Source organism: Anopheles arabiensis, chromosome X (genome assembly GCF_016920715.1).
Source record: "Anopheles arabiensis isolate DONGOLA chromosome X, AaraD3, whole genome shotgun sequence".
Lineage (NCBI taxonomy): Eukaryota > Metazoa > Arthropoda > Insecta > Diptera > Culicidae > Anopheles > Anopheles arabiensis.
This window is the reverse complement of record NC_053519.1, coordinates 13,812,506-13,834,397: the sequence shown is the minus strand read 5'-3', so window position 1 is coordinate 13,834,397 and position 21,892 is coordinate 13,812,506. Positions and strand designations below refer to the sequence as shown.

Below are 21,892 nucleotides of genomic sequence, written 5' to 3'. Positions count from 1 at the left end.
TATGAGTTGTGGGATAACAATTGTTAAAAATCTGCTTAAATACCTTGTAAAGTTGTCATTATTACTACAAGATTCAAAAATTGATGACTTACAGACAAAAATAGGTGCGTTAGAGTCAAAAATTGATGCGCACTGTCAAAAATTGATGCCTTAGAGGCAAAAATTCATGCGCACTGTCAAAAATTGATGCCTTAGAGCCAAAATTTGGTGGCAACGACTGTAAGCCTTAAAGGATCACAGTTAGGACAGTTCTTTCAGCAAACTGTACTGAAATTTGTTCCAAAAGGGTTCAACATTTTCCTCTTCAGTCAAAATTACATCAAATAATCAATTCACGCATTTGTGGCTAAAATCTACTGCCTGAACTAAACGTACGAGAAATTTGACTTGCGCGGTTTCTTATCGGTCTGCATTAACAGTGTACCAGTCAATTATTTAACGCGTTTCGTTAACGCGCGAGATGTTTTCAGTCAGGCTTCAATGGTTGAACTGTGATTTCCTGCCAGCTGTCGAATATAGACTGGCAGTTATTTTATACATAAACAAATCACATTTTTTCCTGACAGACTTTAACATGTTTTAATTTTTTTTATAATGTTTCATATAAAATGTAGGCTTATTAGGTATTTTTGAGCGAACAATTGAGTGTTTGATTAAAGAGCATGCTAAATAATAAAAACCAAAGTTCATCTAGCGATTTCTTCCCGTCCCGGGATAAGGCTAAATATACAGCAAGCAAATGTCCTGAGAACAAAATAAGTCGATATATGATGCATTGAAAATTCGACCGAAGCCGTAATAATATTGATTTACATAAAATCAAACAAAAGTCGTACTTTGTATAATCGCGATTGTAAAATATCTCACGAACGTAGAATCATACTATCAACACAGGAAATTGATTTTAAAAAAAACAACAACAACATTGTATCAATTCTGTAAAAATATAAAAATAGATTGATAAAAAAAATACTGCACTCCACCGCAACTGACCGTCGATCAAGTTTGGCATCACTGCCATCTTCCCGAAGCTGCTTGGCACAGGGCGAATTTTGTTCCCCGGGTGTGGGGGCTTGATTTGACAGGTTTGTTTACATTTTTGTAATTGAAAATTTCTCAACTGTTTTTGAAATCGATTTCCAACGGTTTTGAAGCAATTTCTTGTGAACATTTCTTCCGTAAAAGTGATCTACAGCTAAATGTATATCTTATTAAAAAACAAAAAAAAAACACCCGATGAGAGTGCGCCAGAGTGGCTTTGCGTGCAACGTTGGTAAACAATTAGGCGGTATATTGACTAATTATTTTGATGCCATCGGCACCATATTATCTTCCAATCTGATTCCCTTGGCCACAAACACTCCCGGGACGCGCCCCGAAGTGCGTGTGAAAGTGTGAATGCGTGAAGGCAGCAGTGTTGGCATGTCGTCGGCAGAGATCCTCGGCCGCTTCCAGAGTAGCCCCTGGCCGGCTGGCACGGTCGATAAATCCTGCGGCCGGGCTGCATCTGCACCCAACTGATCGCACTCTCTGTGACACTCGACGCCGACGCCGGTTCTGGCTTTGATCTCCGCCACGCCCGAACACCGACACCGGCCGTCGGCGACTGCTAAGCGGGCGCAGCGCATTTACATTTTCCGCCGACGTACGTTCATTAGGGAAATTGATTTATGGCCGCACGGTTCATCGCCCGCCCGAGGGGGGTTCGCGCGTCACTCCCGCGAGGGTGTCCAGTTACGGGTGGCGGGCGAGGAACGGGTGAACCAAGGAGGTTTGTTTTCGTCCGCTCGCGCAGCGAAAGGCTTCGGGTGTGTCTCTGCTTCCGTGGAAATTGGAGCAAACTCGGCCGGCATTGCGTCGCATTGACCCGGGCGGTGTTGCGTAACGCCTGACCTCGATCGGTACTCCGCACCGCACGGCGATTGGTGGCGGTACTTCCGGGCACGAACTGAGCGTCCTATTTCATCGCGCTCTCTTTCCCTTCTTCCACAGAGAACCAGGCCCAGCAGTACGGCGAGGTGAACCAGCTCGGCGGCGTGTTCGTGAACGGGCGGCCCCTGCCGAACAGCACGCGCATGCGGATCGTCGAGCTCGCCCGGCTCGGCATCCGGCCGTGCGACATCTCGCGCCAGCTGCGCGTCAGCCACGGCTGCGTGTCGAAGATACTGGCCCGCTACCACGAGACCGGCTCGATACTTCCGGGCGCGATCGGCGGCTCGAAGCCGCGCGTCACCACGCCCAAGGTGGTGACGTACATCCGCGAGCTGAAGCAGAAGGATCCGGGCATCTTCGCGTGGGAGATCCGGGACCGGCTGCTGTCGGACGGCGTGTGCGACAAGAACAACGTGCCGAGCGTCAGCTCCATCTCGCGCATCCTGCGCAACAAGCTCGGCAACCTGGCCCACCACCATCATCACCCGCACCATCCGCACCATCCGCACGCGGGCACGGGCGGCGGCGGGGCCCACACGCCGCACGCGCCCGCCCACCTGTACAACTCGATCTATCCCTCCTACCCGTACGCGGCCAGCACGCTCAAGTCGGAGATGTCGTGCGGGGGCAGCCCGTCCCCGCCGACCGGCGCGACCCCGATCCGCAGCCCGCACGCCCACTGCCCCTGGCCGTCGTCCCACTCCGTCACCGACATACTGGCGAACGTGCACCATCAGGCGACGGTGGCCGCCCTGCGCAACGGCGGCACGCCCACCTCCCAGTGCCACACGACCCCACCGCCCACCTCGGTCGGCGGGCAGCTGATGAGCGGGGGCGGTGGTAACGGTGGCGGTGCTAACGGTAACGGCAACGGGAACGGCACGATGAATGGCGCGAGCGCGTCGGCGGCGGCGGCTGCGGCGGCGGCCGCTGCGGCTGCTGCTGCCGCCGCCGCCGCCGGCAATGCGGCGGTCGCGATGCACCAGCACCACCATCACCATCACCACCACCAGATGCAGGAGTCGGTGTCGCCCCAGTCGCCCAACTCGTACAACTACTACATGTACCTGCAGAGTGGCGGCATGCATCACGGCGGGCTGGCGAGCGCGTCCGGCCTATAGGCGCCCTCCCCGGGAGCGCCCTTCGGAGAGCACTGAGAGCGAGAGAGAGAGAGAGAAAGCCTCACCCCATCCCCACTGGCTGCTCCGCGTCACGAGATCCTTCCGGCGGCTGCGTTGCTCCGAGCTGCCGTCATCAACACCACGTGGGGCCGCAGGACACAGCGAACTAGCTTGCCCAGGTTTTAATCGATAAGTCACACCAAACCGCTTAACCTAACACGCGCTAACCTATCCGTAAGGTACTTTTCACTGTGTAATTGTTTGTAATTGTACTTGTGGGTGTGATTGTTTGTGTGTGTGTGTGTGGATTTTAGTTTTTACCCATCCAGCCGGTGCAGGTTTACACGTCTGGGATGAGTTTTGGTCCTGTCCTTATGACGTAGTCTTGTGGGTTGGGACGGAAGTGATTTGTTTAGTTGCGTTTTTTGTTTTGTCAAATGTAAGCCTCAGTTGCCATCTTACCCCCAGTTCAGAGTACAGAATTTTTTATTTTTTTTTTTGGCAGTTTTTAAACACTTTAAAGAGAAATAATTGTAAAACCAAGATACCAAATTTTCCGTTCTTTCAAACCCCACCTATCCCGGAAGAAGGGGAGGAAAACGAATCACTTTAGATCGTTCAGTGGTCGACACAGCAGCAGAGAAGACAAAAGTCAGCCCGATAGCAGTGGCAGAGGAAAAGAAAGTAACAAAACAATGGAAAACTAAAGTACAAAACGCATTGTGGAACAATTTACCCGACGACAATGGGGCGAGCGAGCTTGAGCGGAACAGCGGTAACAAAAGCAAACAAACTACCTAATCGAGTCAGATGAGCATATAGAGAGATGAGATAGTGTGATCTATGATAGATGAAACAGGGGTGAAATGAAGAACATTAGATACCGCTATATCAATCATCAAACAGTAATCTTATGAACTTCAAACGACAAACAGTAGCGAAAACACTAAAAAAAAACGGTGCAAATGTGCCCCTCATCTACCCTTTGGTGTGTATGTGTGTGTGTGTGTGTTAATGCATTTTTGGTGCAAATAGTTTCTGGTGTTTCTTTTTGCCGGTGGTGCAGCACACGTGTGAATGCACCCGGAAACTGCTGGAGCAGGTTTTGTTTGTTTGCACTCGTTTCGCGTGCGCAGTACCTTTCCTTTCTGGAAGATGTCCGACAGAGAGTCGTAACACCAGCAACACACACACACGCACACGATATTTTCTGTGAAAAACCGGTGTGGAAAAACAGACTGCCAGTGTCCAAGGGAGAGAGAGGAAGGGCAAATACAAAAACCGAACCGCGTGACCTCAAAAGATGGCGCAAACTGGAAGGGGCGAACCTCTTATGCAGCGAGAACAAAAGTGCAAAAACAAAGCAACAACAACAAACAAAAAATATACATATAAAACAGATGCAACTTTTAAAAACTGCACACCAGTGTCAGGACACACTTTGTGAAACACAAGAAAGTACAACTATAAAACACAGAGAGAGAGAGAGAGAGAGGGGGAGAGAGGGAGAAAAAGAAAACAAATATCATTATTGTAACTGGGCAACTGTGTACACTACAAACAAACAAACTAAAAAAAAAATCCCACACATTTTAAGCGCGCATTTTGCGCAACAACCTATAGAAGAAATATATAAACAGAGAGACGAAAAAAGAAGGGAGAGATATGGAGAGTGAAGGGATGGAGAGAAGCAGTGAGGATGGGCCGCAGAGAGCAACAACCTAGTAGCGTATTTTAGAGCTAGTGCGCGGAGCGCGAGGAAGAGCACGTTAGATTGTAACGATACGAAATACTACTAACCCACTAACAACTACTACACACAACCGTAACGGCAGAACGCTAGCGTCCACTTGACGTGTTGCACCCCCCTGGAGCAGCTACACTCTCACTACTTTAAGTAAGAACAAACACACACACACACACACACATACGTGTGGGTGGATGATAATGTGAAGCAATACATACTTACTACCTTAACAAAACAACAACAAAAAGTAGCCTTTTGGGAGAACGGTAAAGAGGGAAACCGAAAGGCTCACACGGAGAGAAGTTTAATAACAGTGAGCCAAGGGGAGGGTGAGGTGTTACAGGTGGATAATGTAAATGCTATAGAGCGAATGGGAAGTGGGAAAAGGGGCAGCCGAATGCCGGGTCAGCTCGATAAGGACGAAGTGGACGCGGTGACGGGGTCAGGCAGAGGGTGTAAGGAATTATATATAAAAAAATAAACAAACAAAAAATGCATACGTATAGAATTATATATATACATATAAATGAATAGATTTATATTTATACATATACATACACATATATTATTCAACAAAACATATTGATAGTGTGTGAGTGAGGGAAGGAAGAGGGGACGAAAAGGGAAGGACACGCGAAGCTGGCGGTTTTGCAATAGGACGATGGGTGTTAGTACACGAAGATCAAGTAGATCAGATAGTAGGCATGTATGTGTGTGCGTGTGTCTGTGTGCATAATCTAGCGAGCGTCACTGAACTGCTGAATGAATGGATGAGTGTGTTTGTGTGTGTGTGTGTGTGTGTGTGTGTGTGTGTGTGTGTGTGTGTGTGTGTGTGTGTGTGTGTGTGTGTGTGTGTGTGTGTGTGTGTGTGTGTGTGTGTGTGTGTGTGTGTGTGTGTGTGTGTGTGTGTGTGTGTGTGTGTGTGTGTGTGTGTGTGTATGTGTGCGTGCGTGCGAGAGGTCTTTGATAAAAAGTTGCATCAATTATCACACTCGATCGAGCGAAAGAGAGAGAATGTGCGTGAAGAGAGCGAACGAAGCCGACTACTTTCGAGCAGCGTGTTTTCGAGCAGCTTTAGACGCCGCGCGAGTGGTAGCAGTGTTGCACGCGTAGGTAAATATTAAACAACTAGGCCGTAGGATGTAGATATTATAGAGCTAACCCGATTGTATCTCAGAAAACAGATGTGTGCCTTTTTCTACCGAAATGAAATATGCAACTATTCGCCTGCTTTGCAAAAACCAAAAAAAAAAAACGGAAACTAAAACTACTACTAAATCCTTAAACCGGTAGAGAACGGTGGAAGCAAACAGCGAAAGCAAAACACAAAACACTGCAGCTAAAAACAGGAAGCAAACGAACAAACAAACAAACAAGCAAGCAAAGCAGCACAAGCGAATTGCGCAAAAAAAAAAAATGGGGCAATATTCAGAGGGTGAGAGAGAGAGAGAGAGGAAAATATGAAAAATTACAGGAAAACTAAACATGTAAACAATAGTGAGGAAAGTGCAAGAGGAAAACTTGCCACTGCCGGAGCGAGGCATGTTTGTGCGGCAACCCCGAACAAACAGCAAGTGGGAACGAGAACGAGAGGACGGACGGTGCCTGTTTGGATGTGCTCGAATGACCCGCAGAAGCACTCTGCCCTGTTTTGGGGCCATTCCCATTTGCGAACCATTTAAACCGTGCCAAGCCCGTGAGCTCTGGTTTGTTTGGTGAGTGGGTGACTGGGTGAGCAATCGTGGTGCAATATGACCCGCTCCGTCCCACTGCACTGCTTTTCGCTGTGGAACTTCCCCACTAGACGCATGGGGGAGGGAGGAGGAGGGTGCGTGTAGCATTGTAACAGTTCCGCAATAAACCGCAGAAACAACATACGATCATCAAACACGTTTTGTCGACTGCGACTGGGAGCGCGAGCGTGTCATAGATTTGTTACAGCTTTGTGCAGTCCCCGCCACGACCCACGGCAGGCCATTTCATTGCAGCAGCCCCCTCCCCAGTGTATCGATTTGCTCGAATCGGATGCAGGGCGCCTGTTAGCGAGCGTTATTCGGGCACTAAACCGATGCCCCGTACTCGACCGATCGTGCGCTTGGCTCTCTTCCTCGCTGCGCTTCGGTTATTGTTTCAGTTTTTTTTTATTTGTTTCTCTCCTCAATGACACCCAATCGGAGCACCAAAATATTGCAAATCAAACCTAACCCATACACACGAAACACACGAGCTTGACGTCGACCGTGCGGGTCGGCAGAAAGATTAGAGAGATAGACAGCCAGTATGTGCGGCGTGCATGAGCGACGAAGAACGAATGAGTGGATGAATGTGAGAGAAAAAGAGAGAGAGAGAGAGATAAATATAGTGAGTGAGAGTGGAATAGAAAGTTTAAGGTGTAGTGGTAATAGTTTTGTGTTTTAATAGTTAAAGCAAACATATTAAAAAGAACAAGAGTGGAGAAATTTAATCTCAACTTGAAAGCAATCTTTTATTGATCGATTACGTGTCCACCGGGGAGCTTCTTCAGACGGACATATGTATGACAAAACAACAACAGGAAAAAAAACAATATGTAAAAAATGGAGCAAAAAGCAACAGAAGCACCTTAAGGGAGACATGGTAAAACGACAACAAAATTCGGTTCGGTAAAATCAGGAGTTTTAAATGGATGCGACGGGGGACGCAGGAAGGGGGAGGGGGAGAGTAGAAGTAGCGAAATGTGTAACTAAACAATTTTAATACTAGCAGTGGTAAGGTAAGGAACCGGAGCGTATATCATAGTGTGCAAATATGAGCGAAGAAGAAAGATGAAAAATGGAAGGAGCTAAGAAAGAAGATAAAAAACAAAAAAAAAACACACACACACAGTCATCTTGTAAGAAAAGCAGAAGCGAAAAACAGGCAATCCGAAATGAAGAAACCAATAGCAGCAATAGATATATTTTAGCAGAAAGAGAAAAGGAAAGAGAGAGCGAAGAAGGTAGTAATACAAACTCACAACAAAGCGCGCACTTACTGTAACACGAACGAGTGAAACAACAACACTTTACAATTTGGACCTCATGCAGACGGAAACGTTTTTACCTCAAGATGTTACACGAGAGGTTGCCGCGCGAATGTTTAAAATAGACGACAAAGCGGCAACTCTATCTCTCTCTCACACACACACACTCACACCGTAACTAACTAGCACATTTGAGAAAATGGACAGAAAATGTAACTCAATTCAAACAAATTGAAAACAAAATACATACAATGCAAACAGAAGAAGAAGAAGAAAACAAACAAATACACTAAACAACAAACATCAATGATATGGTAAAAGATAGAACAAGATTAGTAAAGCAAGAGTGCAAAAGTGTACAAAAAAAAGAAAATAAGAACAGAGTAAAAAACAAAGATTTTTTGCGTGTGAAAGATAACGAACAGAGAGCGTGAGCGAGAAAAAAAGAAAGAGAGAGAGAGAGAGAGATAGAGAGAGAAGCGGGAGGGCAAACCACACTATCCAAAAATTGCAAAACGTCAAACACAATCTTTGCATGTTTTTTGATACAATGTAATTTATATTTAATTTAGTTTAATGTGAAAACTCTAGCGATACATTAAAGCGAGATGTAGTGCGAATAAGGGGGAAGAAAACTACACAGATGCAAACTCACCCTCACAGTTGTGCGTGTGTATGTGCGTGGATGCTTAACCATGTACGCAATGCGTAACAGTATAAATCTATATTTTGCATCCACACGAACGTGTGCGCGCGCGTTCGCGTCATAAGCAAAGGGCGAGGTGTGGGTTTTTTTTTGTGGGAAATGGGAAACAACAGTCCCAACTAATGCTAATGAAATAATAAAAATGGTGCGAAATGTGAAAAAAAAGTTGAGCACATTATTTTTCCTCTTTCTCGACAAAGCGCGTCAGTTTGTGGTGCGAGCCTTTTTGGGTATTCCCTTGCCGTAATTTTGGTCCACCCTAATCAGGAAAGAAAATGTGTGGAAATGGTTCCATTTTTTTTTGCAGCAAGCACAACAACCAGGAAAGAGAATATCAATATTTTGATGGAAACATCTTTTCCCGCATCCGAACAGCATCGACCCAACGTCGGGCAGGGAAGGGAGAATTTGCCGGTCGGGCAGGTCAGTGCGAGGTACCAAAATTGTTTCCCAATTTGCGATGGGTCACCGGAAATGACCCATTTGCTCTGGTGGTTCTCGTGCTTTATTTCTTTCTCCCTGCCTTGGTGGTTTACCCCTTGGTCCCTTTCAGCTCATCTGGCGCGGCAAGATCGCGCACCGATCGCGGGCTGATTCGCCTTCCCCCTCAGCAAACGACGCGCCAAAACCCAATCGATTCGATCGATTGCATTGAAATCGGCCTGGTACACGGCCGTATAATCCGCTTACGCTTACTCGGTGGTGGGAAAATTGCAGCAAAAGGCAGGGGCAAAGGAGGGCCCTGAAGGAAACATTTTGCAACAGCCGGGGTCGTGCTTTCGGAGCAATCGAGAGCGCATTACATCGGTTTCGCATCGATTGAGTGGTAATTTTTGTGTAGAAAGGTAATGTATAGGAGGGTAAGTACAATGGGCCGGTAGTTCGAATGAGAGACAGAGAGAGGAAGAGAAGTAGTTGAACAATGAGACAACAACATTGAAATCATAATTAAAAGCACCGTGTAGAGTTCGTGCAATTGCAGGAAGACTGCAAGCGTTTTATCTCGTTATCTCTGGTACGTCCGCTTACAGTCGCTTAAGCAGCGCCTGGTGGGTAGGCAAACGTAAGCAACGCTTCAGCACAATGTGGCTCCTAGCGTTGCTGGTTAGTTGGGTAAAGGATGCGTTTTGAGGGATTCGTTTTATCATTCCTTTTGGGTTTCTTTCCACCAGTTTGGATCTTAAATCTGCAACAAATTCTAAATATAGATAAATAGGATACTAACGACACTCGCTGAGCCCGAAAAAAAAAGCAGAACAGAACGACTGAACATTTAAATCCTTTGCACACTTGTTAGCGGCTGCGAATGGAACCGAAAACGAGACATCCTGCTGGCTGGCACCCTGGTGGGCCATCGATGAGCCGCATCCTAGCGCGGATGTTTACCACAAGTTCCACCAACTCCCACCCGGCGCAGAATGCAAAAAGGAATCCGCCCAGCCCGTCACACAGCGGTCGCTCGGGCAACCGATCAACGCGAGATCGAAATTCCCTCTATCAACCGGTACCACCTCTACCCCCATAGGGTGTCGCTGGTGTTGCAGGTAAGATGATTACCACACACCCCCCTTCTACTCTTCCACTTCGAAAGGGCCACTTGTCGGTTCGCAACTGCCCTGCTGTGTGTGTGCTGTGGCGTAAAAATCGGTTTCCAACGGGGCGTTGCCCAGGATACCCCAGGATCAATCGGTGCGACAATCTCACGGGCGCTGCAATCGGCGCACCGATCGGCGGGCGGGCAAATGGGCACAATAATCACCGCCGGGGTGGGAATAACGAGCTCGGGGGAGGAGGTTTGGATTGCGCCCCTTGCGCTCTCAGTCCGAAGGGCCGTGCTGGGCCGGGCCTATTGCATTGCAATTAAGCGAGATACGCCCCGGTGGTCTCGGTGCTGCGCCTGGGAGGGAAGCCAAGGCTACACAACTACCAAGTGGCTAGCGGGTTGCGATGGTCTTTCTGATGGTGTGCTGGGGAAAATTGGAAAATTGCGGGAAAAAAGGTACTAGCCCTTTTGCGGGCGCGTTAGAGTGGAGAGATAACTCACGGTTACTCTTTAATTGCGTTTTGCGTTAATTGTGAGCTCATCAATGTCATCATTTTGCACTTAAAACGGATTTATGCGAATGTACAAAACAAAAACCCATACACATACAAACACTTACACATTGGAACACCCTTGAAGCACACCTGATTTTATTGTATCAAATTATTGTATTGTAAATCAAATGAACACGAAATGACAGCCACGACTCACCCTAGGCTAGATGACTTACAAAGCAACGTCTCAGTAGTTAACGGTGTCTAAAACGCAAGAAATTAATATTAAATTGTATCAAACTGAGCTGGAAGGCCCATATGGCAGGGATTGAATGAAGCACATACTCTAAGCCCACGACTCTGAACCGACTCCGGCAAAATTCGAACCACTAATTCCCTCTGGAGTTGTTTGGAGTCGTTTCGGAATTGTCTGGAATCGCCAGGAGTCGTTTGGAGTCGTCCAGAGTCGATCGGAATTGTCCAGAGTCATTCGAAGTCGTCCAGAGTCGAACAATGTCGACTAGAATCGTAGTCGGTCGAAGTCAACAGGAACCATCCAGTGCAATGTGCTTGTGATCAGGAATTTCTTTTGATTGTGTTTTTTTGTCTTTCTCTTTGCGCGTGCATTTCGTATACAAGCCTTTGTTTCGAAGGCCGACTCCGGCCGACTTCGACCGACTCTGGCCGACTCTAGACGACTCCTACTCCAACCGATTACGGACGACTCCGAACGATTCCGAACGAATCTAAACGACTCCAAACGACTCCGAACGATTCCGAACGACTCTGAACGATTCTAAACAATTTCGAACGACTCCAAACGGCTCCGGACGACTTCGGACGACTCCCAACGACTTCCAACGATTCCGTATGACTCCGAACGACTCCGGGAGACGTCGAACGACTTTGGATGACTTTAACTCCCAACGACTTCTGCCGACTCCGGACAACTCCGAACGATTCCGAACGACTCCAAACGGCTCCGGACAACTACGACTCCCAATGATTCTGGTCGACTCCGAACGACACCAGACGACTCTGAAAGACGCCGAACGATTCCGAATGACTCCCAACGACTCCAAACGACTCCCAACGATTCCGGCCAAATTCGCACGACTCCGGACGATTCCGGACGATTCCGAACAATTCCGGATAAAGCAGGGCGGAACTACCATCTGAATTCGACGCCGGATTTTTCCGACTTTATCCATCACATCACCGGGGTCATATACTAATAGCATCAGTATCATATCTAACATTAGCACCAGAGGGCATCAAGCAATGCATGTGATACATTAACACTAGAACTACCTCATTTTGACTGGTAGCGCTTAAACTAGGCAAGTCATGTTTTAAGTTAGCTTCATTCTTTATTCCAAATATATTCAACCAAAATTGTCATTGAAATGTTTTATTAAACAATTACTACCAATTCTATCGCAAACGCTTAAAACGCTTGGTAGTTGAGGTTTTTTTTTTTAATTTTGATGAAAAAACTTAATCGCTGTCTGATAATAAATTTTAATTTTTTTTAAGACGAAGCAGCGGAGGCCTTGTAAAAGTTGAGGGCGGCAAATCACAAGATGGTAAAAAGATGTACGGTCGTACTCCCAGTCGAACTGATGCCACAGCCAGAAGGTATTCGACAGTGACTCTCGGTTTACCATGAGGCGCAGAGAAGCACACCGAGCTCGATAGCTATATCAGACGTAGACCTGTCGGTGATCGGTGTCGGTATCAGGAAGACCTGTCGGTGATCGGGAGCCTTCATGGCTGGGAAGCTGCATCCTGGTACTCCAACATACTTGGAGAACCTACGAAGACTACCAGAGTGAAAACTAATGGAAAAAGAATAGTACTGCATAGTTTCAGGCGCTTCTTATATTTAAAGAGATTTTGATCAAGCGGCTTAGGCTATCGGTATGGTAAAGTGAAAGCGACGAGCCAACGGTAGCTCTATCAGTATTTTTATAAGCTTTTAAGCTCTTTCTGTCCAAACAGTTTGCTGACCACTGCGGACTGGCCACAATGCTGACTGGCATTGTTATTCATGTTCTGTATTGCCTCATCGGTATCCTGTATAAGCGCCAAAAGGTATGCAATATTATAGTTTATGGCCATTTTTTATCTTACTTTGGCTTCAAACAGATTGTACCTTTTAATGTTCGAAAATGCAAAGAAATCACATCCGTCATCATCACTATTCTCAACAAAAGCACAACAAACGAGGAAAAACCTCCCGTACGTAATATGCATGCTTAGATATTTATTTTACAAACTACAAAACGGTAAGTGGAGGTCTCATCAGATTGTTTGAGGCCCGAAAGGCCTGCGGGTGGCAGTTGACGGTCGTTTCGATGACGAACTAGCGGAGCAGAGGCCCCTCTGCACTCAGTTGCAGTGCTCGGTCGGGTCGACGGAGCTATTCCGCACCCAGCCGAACACGTAGTAGCCGCACATCGCGCCCAGCACCACCGCCAGACACAGCCAGCAGTTGTACGTCATCACGATCAGCATCAGCAGGTAGGAGACGCTCACCTGCAGCAGGTGCAGCAGCGTCTGGATGATATGCACCCGGTTCAGCAGCGCTTGCCTGTGAGGAGAGGGGGGGAGGGTGTGGGGAAGGGTGGAGAAAAGGAAGGCAAAGAAGCAGAAGGTGCAAATTAAAGCGAATTGTCGGCCGTTTCGAGCGAAAAGGATAAAAGCCTAGCGTGTGTGTGTGTGTGTGTGTGTCGTTGCGTGACGCAAATGGGTGGTTTTGTGTGTTTCCAAAAAGGCAGAAAACCCCCCCCTCCCGGCTTCACATTACGCGCTCAAAGGATCAAAAGAAAGATGAAACACTTTCCGTCCCGAAATGTGCGCGCACAAACCCACCCAACCACCGACCCACCCTACCACCACACACACACACACACACACAGGCAAACGGGGTGTGCCGGAGAGACCTTTCGGGAGAGCAGAAAAGGTTCACAAAGCTGTCGATGATGCCGATTCTCCACGGTCTTTTAGAAGAGAGGCAACCCACACTCCTCCAAGCCTCCCCGGGGACCTCCGTTGCTGAGATGCAAAACGGCGAATCGCCTTTTGTTTACGACGCTCTCAAACCGGGCCCCCACGCCATCTTGGGACGCTGGAGTGTTTCGCTTTGATTGTAGGTTCTAAAAAGGATGCTTGCAGCACGCACACAGTGTGAACGTTTAAACGAGCGAATGGCGACCGATCGCCTCTCTCAACCTCACAAAGTACAAAAGGGAGGCCGAGCTTCAAAGGTAAGTTCATTCCTTTTTTTGTCACTCATTGTGTCGTTTTTTGTGTCCTCTTCTGCCTGCATTACAACGGCACCCGGAGAGTGCTCGAAACGCTTTACGTGAGCGCGTGCGTGCGTGTGGCACACACCAGCAGAATAGAGGGAGGGGAATCGAAATTAATAAATCGCTTTATTTGATCAATCGACGACCACTGGCAAGTGGCAAAGTGTGCGTGAATGGGCCCCAGCGACGGTCCTGACCCTCCGCACCACCCGGAAGTGCTGCGAAGAAAGCAAGATGAAAGCGAAAATTCCGCTCGGGAAAGACGAGAGCAACACAACAACAACAAGAACAACAACAAAAGCGGAAGGAAAGGATTTCCCAACAACCCGCTCAACGTCGCTTCCGAATCGCTTTTTTAATTTTGCACGGCACGTGTCCGTCCATCCGGCGCGCTCATAGCCAGCGCGGCAGCATTGAGTCAGATTCATGAACCACATGAACGATTATGTGAATCGAGGAATCGGGATCTCAACATTTGAGATTTATGTTTCTTCAAATACTGGAATGTGCAATGACTCATGAGTCATGAAAATGTAAAATAGTTCAAAAGTAACGAACAACTCTATGTCTGGTTTCCGAAAGAGTTTTGAGTGTGTCCTTCTAAAAAAAAATCTATATCAAAATTTGAGATCTACGATTCTTTAGGTATTGGATTAGCCAATGGCAGATAAATCTTGAAAAAAAAAATGCGAAAAGATCGAAAAAATAGCTTCAAAAATAACTTTCCAGCGATAGTTGGTGGTCACAAAATGTATCTCTAAGTTTCAGATTCACGGGTATCAAAATATTATAATAAGATATTTAGATTTAGAATTCTATAAGCCCGGAAAAAAGAACTAAGTGTAGGGTTTCCTAATCAATTTTGGCTATAACTATCGCAAAATCTTTCTCAAATTTAAAGATTCATAATTCTTATAGGATTGAAACCTACAAATGATTCCTGAACCATCAATACGGCCTTTTTGGACCGTTCTTCCTGAATAAAAAAAAACCGAAGTGAAGAGTGAAAAAGATTGAAACAAAAAGAACAACTCCGTAATATCACAGGGTGATCTTAAGAACATCCCAGGAAGAACTCATTAGTTAGCATACTAATTGGAACTAGTAATCTTTCAGAATGATCTTTGTAAAATATATTAAACAAGAAGACTTGAAGCAGGAACGCTAAAAGCAGTGAGTCTTTAAAGGCACTCCAATGTTCGTTTGGACTGATCCTCTTCTTGAATCTATGTTCCTTGGAGATTCGTGGTTCTTTAGATCTTGAAGAATATGTTTGGATTTTTAGATCTTTTCATGAATTCCTAGTTCGAATCACTCTTCTGCGGAGATTCATGAATGGATTCCATAAATGTGTGTGCCTCCAAGCAGACCGTAACTGTGCCCTAGAGTGCCCTGGCACAACCAACGACTCGTAGATGCGTCCCCGATCAAAGGCATCACCAACACCACACCTCTGCCTTATCGCTCGTGGCCGTGGTGACTTCAATACGACCCTCTTTCTCTCTCTCCAACCGATTACTTACCGGAGCGTACGCTTATCGTTCACCTCACCGCCGCGCTTGGACGCATCGGAAAAGTGCAGCAGCTCGCGGCCGTACTTGAGCCCCTCGTAGGCGAACGCGAGCAGAAAGAACCCGATGACGGCACCGACGAACGCACCGACCTCCGTTGTCGCCCAGCTGGGAAACAGGATCACCTCGCAGCTGCCCGCATGGAACTGGCAAAAGAGGTTTGTCAAGCGTTACCAAGTCGGGAGGATTTCCAAGCGGGGCATTACACTGGCGTACTTACAGACATCTGCATCGGGCAGGACATTTCCATGTCGTCTGGTCCGCCATGATTGTGGTCCATTGCGCTGTTTGCGTTGATAGATGGCACCGGGCTGCAATGTCCTAAACTTTATCACAGGCACACCGACACTAACGAAGTCCCCAGATTGCAAACTTCTCGCACAGAAGGACGCCTTCGCTGGGTGAGATGTTCGCTGATGGCGAGCACATGCACAACCCCGTACAGACGGATAGCAACGACTGGTGCGTGCCGAACCGCAACGACTCGGTGTCTTATAAAGCTTCAATAAAGTGATACAAGAAGAGGAAAAACTCCTCCAGAGCCCTTCACAAAGCCGCAATCGTTCGATTAGATGTCGTGCCCGGTGTGATACCACTGATACCGATGGGGCAGCAGCCGGGAGACATCGATAAAGAAAGACGGTCATACCCGTTCGAAGACGCTGAAGTGCTGATAAGAAAATACTGCGTTAACCATCCAGCCAAAAGGTGTGCAGCCCGGACGCTGCTTATCAGCTGGCGGGGAGAGTTGTTCCCCCCACTCCCATCCGCACACAAATCCATCCGGCCGCTTGGACCGATCTGATCCATCGGGAGCGGCAATTGGGAACGGAAAGGTTGCTACTGGTACAAGGCACCGGCGTGGGAAGAGACGGTTGAATTGTTTTTGTCGCGTTAAATGCCCTGTACTTCGTTCGCGCGATCCAAACCGCTCGGAGTCCATCGCAAGACAATCGACCGTGCGTGCCGGCCGGACCGACCGGTAAAACACCGACGCGGCCGAAGATAACACGCATTGTGACCTGTTTGCTTTCGAGCACCGTGGGATACACGGTAGAGGCGCGGGCGGAACTTAGTGCCGTGTGCAAAAACCGAACCCAACCCGAAACACGAGCTGGGGCGCCGCCTAGGTGCGAACGGGGCCGTGTGCAAAATGGGAAGAAAAAAGGCCCGGGATCGCGCGGACTCGGACAACGCGGATTCCGCACCATTGCGCGGGCAGTACTGGAAGTGGTCGGGTTTGTTGCCAACCGAGCCGCGTCGGTTGGAGCAAACAGAGGAAAGGGAGAGCAAAAGCATTCCAATTTTAAGATTGGTTCGATTTCGTTTAATTGCAAGATTAGTTCGAGATGACGTGCTTATGTTATAAATGGAGGTTGAGAGATTGTGTGTGTGAGAGAGGCGGAAAAGTACGAACCCCACGAATGACTTTTTAGAATGCTTCTGGAACTATTCCCATTACAGTTTTACCGGTATCTTCATTTTCGTACTCAACCACGTATTTTTGGCTCCTCTTGTAAGCAACAGTTGCTCTTTTTATGGCAAGATAAAGGTGTATGAAATGAATTGCATACATTTAGGCGTACTTTATCGAAGACTCAAACCAATATTGGTCGTCGCCTGCTCTAAATTAAGGACTATTTAATCCGAAACTAATAGCATATAGATTAATGCGAAAAAAATTAAATATATCCACTATTTTATCGAGACAAAATTCGTAAGATTTTAACAAACTCAACAAAGACAACCGCATTTACAAGTATGCACATTATATAACAAATAGTGCATTTTAGACCGATTTCAGTTAGTTTAGATCGCTTTCAATGCTTTCCTGTGGGGAATTGTTTGAAGTTCAAATGTGTTGAAGAGCAGGCCTTGAGTGAAATACAGTGGAACGTCGATTATCCGGGTAGCTCGGGACCGGGCGGTTGCCGGTTAATCGATTTGCACGGATAATGGTCCAAGAAATGTCAAATTCATATAAAAATTAAATAATCCACTAGTTTTATGATAAATTCACCTTGAATCCATCGAAAAATCGTTAGTAGAATATTATTTTAATCAATAACTATAGGTTGAACCACTGTTCATGAACAAAAATAAATTTCGAATACACCACTATACACTACAGAGCTGCACAAAAAACTGGTTGCCCACTTGACTATCGCTGCAAATGTTCGCTGTACGTTTGAACAGCTGTCACATTTATGCGCACGGTTAAGCCGCCCGCCGGTTAATCCGTCTCCGGAAAATCGACGTTCTACTGTAGTAAGTTATGATTATTAATGTAAGGTTCTTAAAATATAGTCGTGTTCCAACCAGCAACCTTTACACAGCTACGCTCTACAGGTCATGGGCACAGATCCGAAAATTTATTAATGATGCAGAATATCGAAGAAGCGTTTCCTGGCTCAATTTCCTCGTTAAGGCCGGGCTACATTGATCGTACTCCATAGCGTAATTTCGATTTTCACTAGCGCATCCGGCGGCGGCTGGCTGAATCATTTTGCCAAACAATTTGTAGCCGCATCAGAAAATATGTTATTTTTCCATGTTTTTTTATTTAAACTGGTTTGGAAAAGCTATGCAATTGATAGATAAATATGTTGTGCAAGTATTTCAGCCATTTTCGCATCAAAAAACGATGAAAAAACAACTTAAATTTGAGATCTGGCATGACCATTCCCTCGACGACCAAAAAAAGCTTCCACCAGCTTCCGCCAGATGCGCTAGTGAAAATCAAAATTACACTACGGAGTACGGTCAATGTAGCCCGGCCTTTAAGTTTCGTTTGTTCGACAAGTATTCCCTTCATTGAACGTCTGCTAGAGGTCGGGAAAATTGGACATCCTGGAAGTTTGCTGCTAAACACATTGTTACAACTCGAAGGACTTGGGGAAGTAGTAAAACCTGCGCAAAAAGAGGATGGAACTTTCGATACGGTGGATTAAAAAAAAAGGATTTGCAAGCCAGATTGAAGCTCATCCTTTTACTCGAACCAACAATCTATGTCCATATTGAAGACGGCGGAATCGGCTCGATCTGCTTGGGACAAATTGGAAATGGCGTTTGAGGATAAAGGACACTCTAGGCAAATCGGCTTGCTTCACAAGCTGATTAAGTCTGATTTGGATAAATGTGGCTCAATGAATTCCTACGTGAATCAGGTAATATCCACGGCAAACCAACTAAATGCCATTGGTTTCAAATTGGCCCGACTTGTGGGTAGGAATGATTCTTTTGGCTGGTTTACCAGAAGAGTATCGACCGATTATCTTGGCTATGGAGAATTCTGGCGTTGCAATCACAGGCGACTGAATGTGAAGACACTTCAACTTCTTCAAGAGAGGCCGTTGCTACGTAACGAAAATGTTCAAGCGTTAGCCACTAACAAACGTCGTGAAGGTTTCAAGCCGAAACAGTAGCCTTCTTCGTCAAAAGGTCCACAATACAGGAAATGTGGCCAGTATGGTCATATTGCGAAATTCTGCACGGATGATCGAAAAGGAGGAACAACGTTGTGTACGGTGCTATCGACATTTGAAAACAGTGAAGCTAACGAGTGGATTTTGGATTCGGCAGCGTATGCACACACGACAAGCAGCAAGGAATTATTGAGCAACCTACAAAACGAAACAGGTAAAGTAGTTGTTGCTAACGGAGGAACTCTGGACATTGTCGCTCGTGGAACTGCTATAATACAACCGAAATGCATGGAAGAGACTGTAACGATCAGTGGCGTAAAGCTGATTCCAGGTTTAACATCGAATTTACTTTCGGTTAGCAGGATGATAGAAAAGGGATGTACTGTTCAATTCAACACCAAAGGTTGTAAAGTATATAACCCTAGCGGCAAGTTGGTGCTAACTGGTATTCACAACAATAATCAGTTCAAGGTGGAACAGGTAACGAACTACATGCAGAAGGCTCTTTCGTGTAACACAGCAGAAAGTTTCGAATTGTGGCATAAACGGATGGGGCATCTGTGAATCTCAATAAACTTGCTGGTGGTTTGGCAACCGGCATCACAAGGAAAAATATGGACGGTGCGGATTGCAGAGTTTGCCCGTTAGGATTGCAGTGTTTGACCGTTTCCGAAGAAAGGTTCTCGAGCTGAAAATGTTATGGATTTGGTTCATTCGGACATCAGTGGGCCGATGGAAACGAACTCGCATGGTCCACATCGATACTACATCACGTTCATCGATAACAAGACAAGGCGTATATTCATTTATTTCCTCAAGACGAAATCTGAAGTAGAAGTTTTCAAAGTCTTCAAGAGATTCCACGCGATGGCGGAGTGTCAAAGCGGAAGGAAGCTTAAAACACTACGTACAGATAACGGTAAGGAATACATGAACAAATCCTTAACAACATTCTTGCAGAAAGAGGGCATCCGCCATGGAACATCGAACGGATACACACTACAGCAAAATGGACTGGCGGTACGTGCCAACGGTACGTGTTCCAAGGAAACAATGACCAAAGGTTTTAGGGCGGAGGCGGTTTCAGCAGCAGTTTATCTTATCAATCGTTGTCCTACTCGTGAACACAGTTTAACTCCTGAGAAAGCGTGAAATGGAAGAAAACCTAACCTTTCACATCCGCGTGTGTTTGGCACGAAAGCGATGTTGATGATTCCGTGGGAGAAGCGACGTAAATGGGATCCAAAATCTGATGAGTGTGTTCTGACTGACTTTGAAGAAGAAACGAAAGGATATCGTCTGTATGACTACAAGAAGAAGTAAACGCCGCGAAGTATTTTTTCTAGATGAAGGTTGTTCAACGGACGTGAAAGGTACAGCGATGCAAGAGCAAAGAAGAGCGTTCGTGCAAATCCCGGTTCCCAATTTTGCATTTGATGCTGGATCAGACAGTACGTTGGAAGAAAATGATGCAGAAACGGATTGTGAACTCGATGAAAGTATGACAGACGACAAAAACAACACTAGTACAGTAACGATGGTACAATCTGAAGGCGATTCGAGTGATTTTCTTGGGTCTTCCGGAAGCGATTTCGATAGCTTTGTAGCAGTTGCATCTGGTATGTACAGTGGAACAGGTGCTGATCCTGTTTCACACCAAGAAGCACTCGCTAGGGATGATAGCAAAGAATGGCGGACTGCCATGCAGGAGGAGTATAACGCTCTGATGGAGAACAAAACCTGGACGCTAGCTCCGCTCACTAGGTAACGCTAGGTAAGATCATTATCGTTGCTATATACGTTGACGACATGATGATCTTTGTAGTTGTTTCCGCATGAAGGATTTAGGAGCAGTTCAGCACTGCCTAGGTATAAGGATTCAACGGGCAAAAGACGCCATCAAGTTGGATCAAGAAGTCTACATAGAATCTATTTTGAAGAGCTTCAATATGGATAAATGTAAACCAGTGGCAGTTCCAATGAATAACAGTGAGAAGCTGACCAAGCAAGAAAGTCCGAAGAGTAACACTGAAACTGCTGCGATGAAAGATGTGCCGTATCAAGAAGCCGTTGGGTGTTTGATGTATTTGGCACAAAGTACTCGATCAGACATTTTGTACGCGGTGAACATGTTCAGTCGATTCAACAAAAATCCAGGACTATCTTCGAGGGAGTTCTAATCTCAAATTGGTTTACAGAAAGAATGAAGATTCGAAAATTGTCGGTGACCGTGATGCTGGTCGGGGGTCTGATCCAGATGAACGAAAATCCACCACTGGCAACATCTTTATGGCGGTAAGGAGGAGCTATTACATGGATGTGCAAAAAGCAACCGACGGTAGCCTTATCTACGTGCGAGGCAGAATACATGTCTGTATCGGCGGCGGTACAGGAAGGCTCATGGTGGCGCGGACTTTCTGCGAAACTGACATTTGCGGAGTAAAATAGTAAGCTATGGTTATTAATGTGAGGTTCTCAAAAATATAGTCCGGTTCCAACCAGCAACCTTTACACAGCTACTCTCTACAAAATGTTCTATATAAATAAGAATAATTTCTTCCAAGCATCCTAAGCACTGCTCGGGCAAAACTGTGAAGAGGTTAACTACAACCGTTTTCGCTATCTAATAGTATTTGTATGTAAAGGAAATTGTTTTTTGTTGCTGCACTTAAAGGAGGCAACATTTCACAATAACAAAACAAACGCTCTGAGCGCGTTCAAATTTTACTTATTACTTTACTCAGGAAGGAGTTTTAAGGTCCTCTTATTTTATCTTTACTCTAGGTTATCTGTCTCAGAAATTTATCATAATTCATTCACATATTTCATCGTTATATACCCAGGCTAACACACACACTCGTTCTCAACTTGTCTAAAATCGCCTTTGAAAAAGAAAAGAAAAGGTCTGTCAATGTAGAGCAAGCTGTACACACACACATTCCTGCTCCTTACAACGCCATTAACCCATCTGTTCGGTGATCCAGTCCATCGCTTTGGCCATAATTCGTAATTCACATAATACTGTAAAAAAAAACAAACAA

At 46.1% G+C, this 21,892-nt stretch overlaps 2 protein-coding genes across 2 annotated transcripts in view; one reads left to right on the top strand and one right to left on the bottom strand.

The window, feature by feature from the left end:
* The window catches only part of LOC120906484 (paired box protein Pax-1-like), a 69,847-nt gene extending 64,215 nt beyond the window's left edge, over positions 1-5,632 (top strand). Inside the window, exon 2 of the mRNA XM_040318211.1 lies at positions 1,993-5,632. Within this exon, the coding sequence (XP_040174145.1) occupies positions 1,993-3,053 (1,061 nt within the window). The 3' untranslated portion in view covers positions 3,054-5,632. The remainder of the gene's footprint in view (positions 1-1,992) is intronic.
* A 7,154-nt stretch (positions 5,633-12,786) lies between these two features.
* On the bottom strand, positions 12,787-16,430 carry LOC120906665 (high affinity copper uptake protein 1). The gene is made up of 3 exons (XM_040318513.1): positions 15,647-16,430; positions 15,379-15,572; positions 12,787-13,137 (listed from the first exon to the last, which is right to left on the bottom strand). The coding sequence occupies exons 1-3, from the start codon at positions 15,704-15,706 to the stop codon at positions 12,936-12,938; spliced, it is 456 nt and encodes a 151-aa protein (XP_040174447.1). The 5' UTR covers positions 15,707-16,430; the 3' UTR covers positions 12,787-12,935.
* Positions 16,431-21,892: the final 5,462 nt, after the last annotated feature.

Excerpts from the sequence above, each read along its gene's own strand:
- LOC120906665 (XM_040318513.1), bottom strand. The coding sequence starts at position 15,706 with ATGGACCACAATCATGGCGGACCAGACGACATGGAAATGTCCTGCCCG. Across the intron at positions 15,573-15,646 it reads CCTGCCCGATGCAGATGTCT|TTCCATGCGGGCAGCTGCGA; the intron begins GTAAGTACGCCA and ends CTCTTTTGCCAG. Across the intron at positions 13,138-15,378 it reads AACGATAAGCGTACGCTCCG|GCAAGCGCTGCTGAACCGGG; the intron begins GTAAGTAATCGG and ends CTCTCCTCACAG.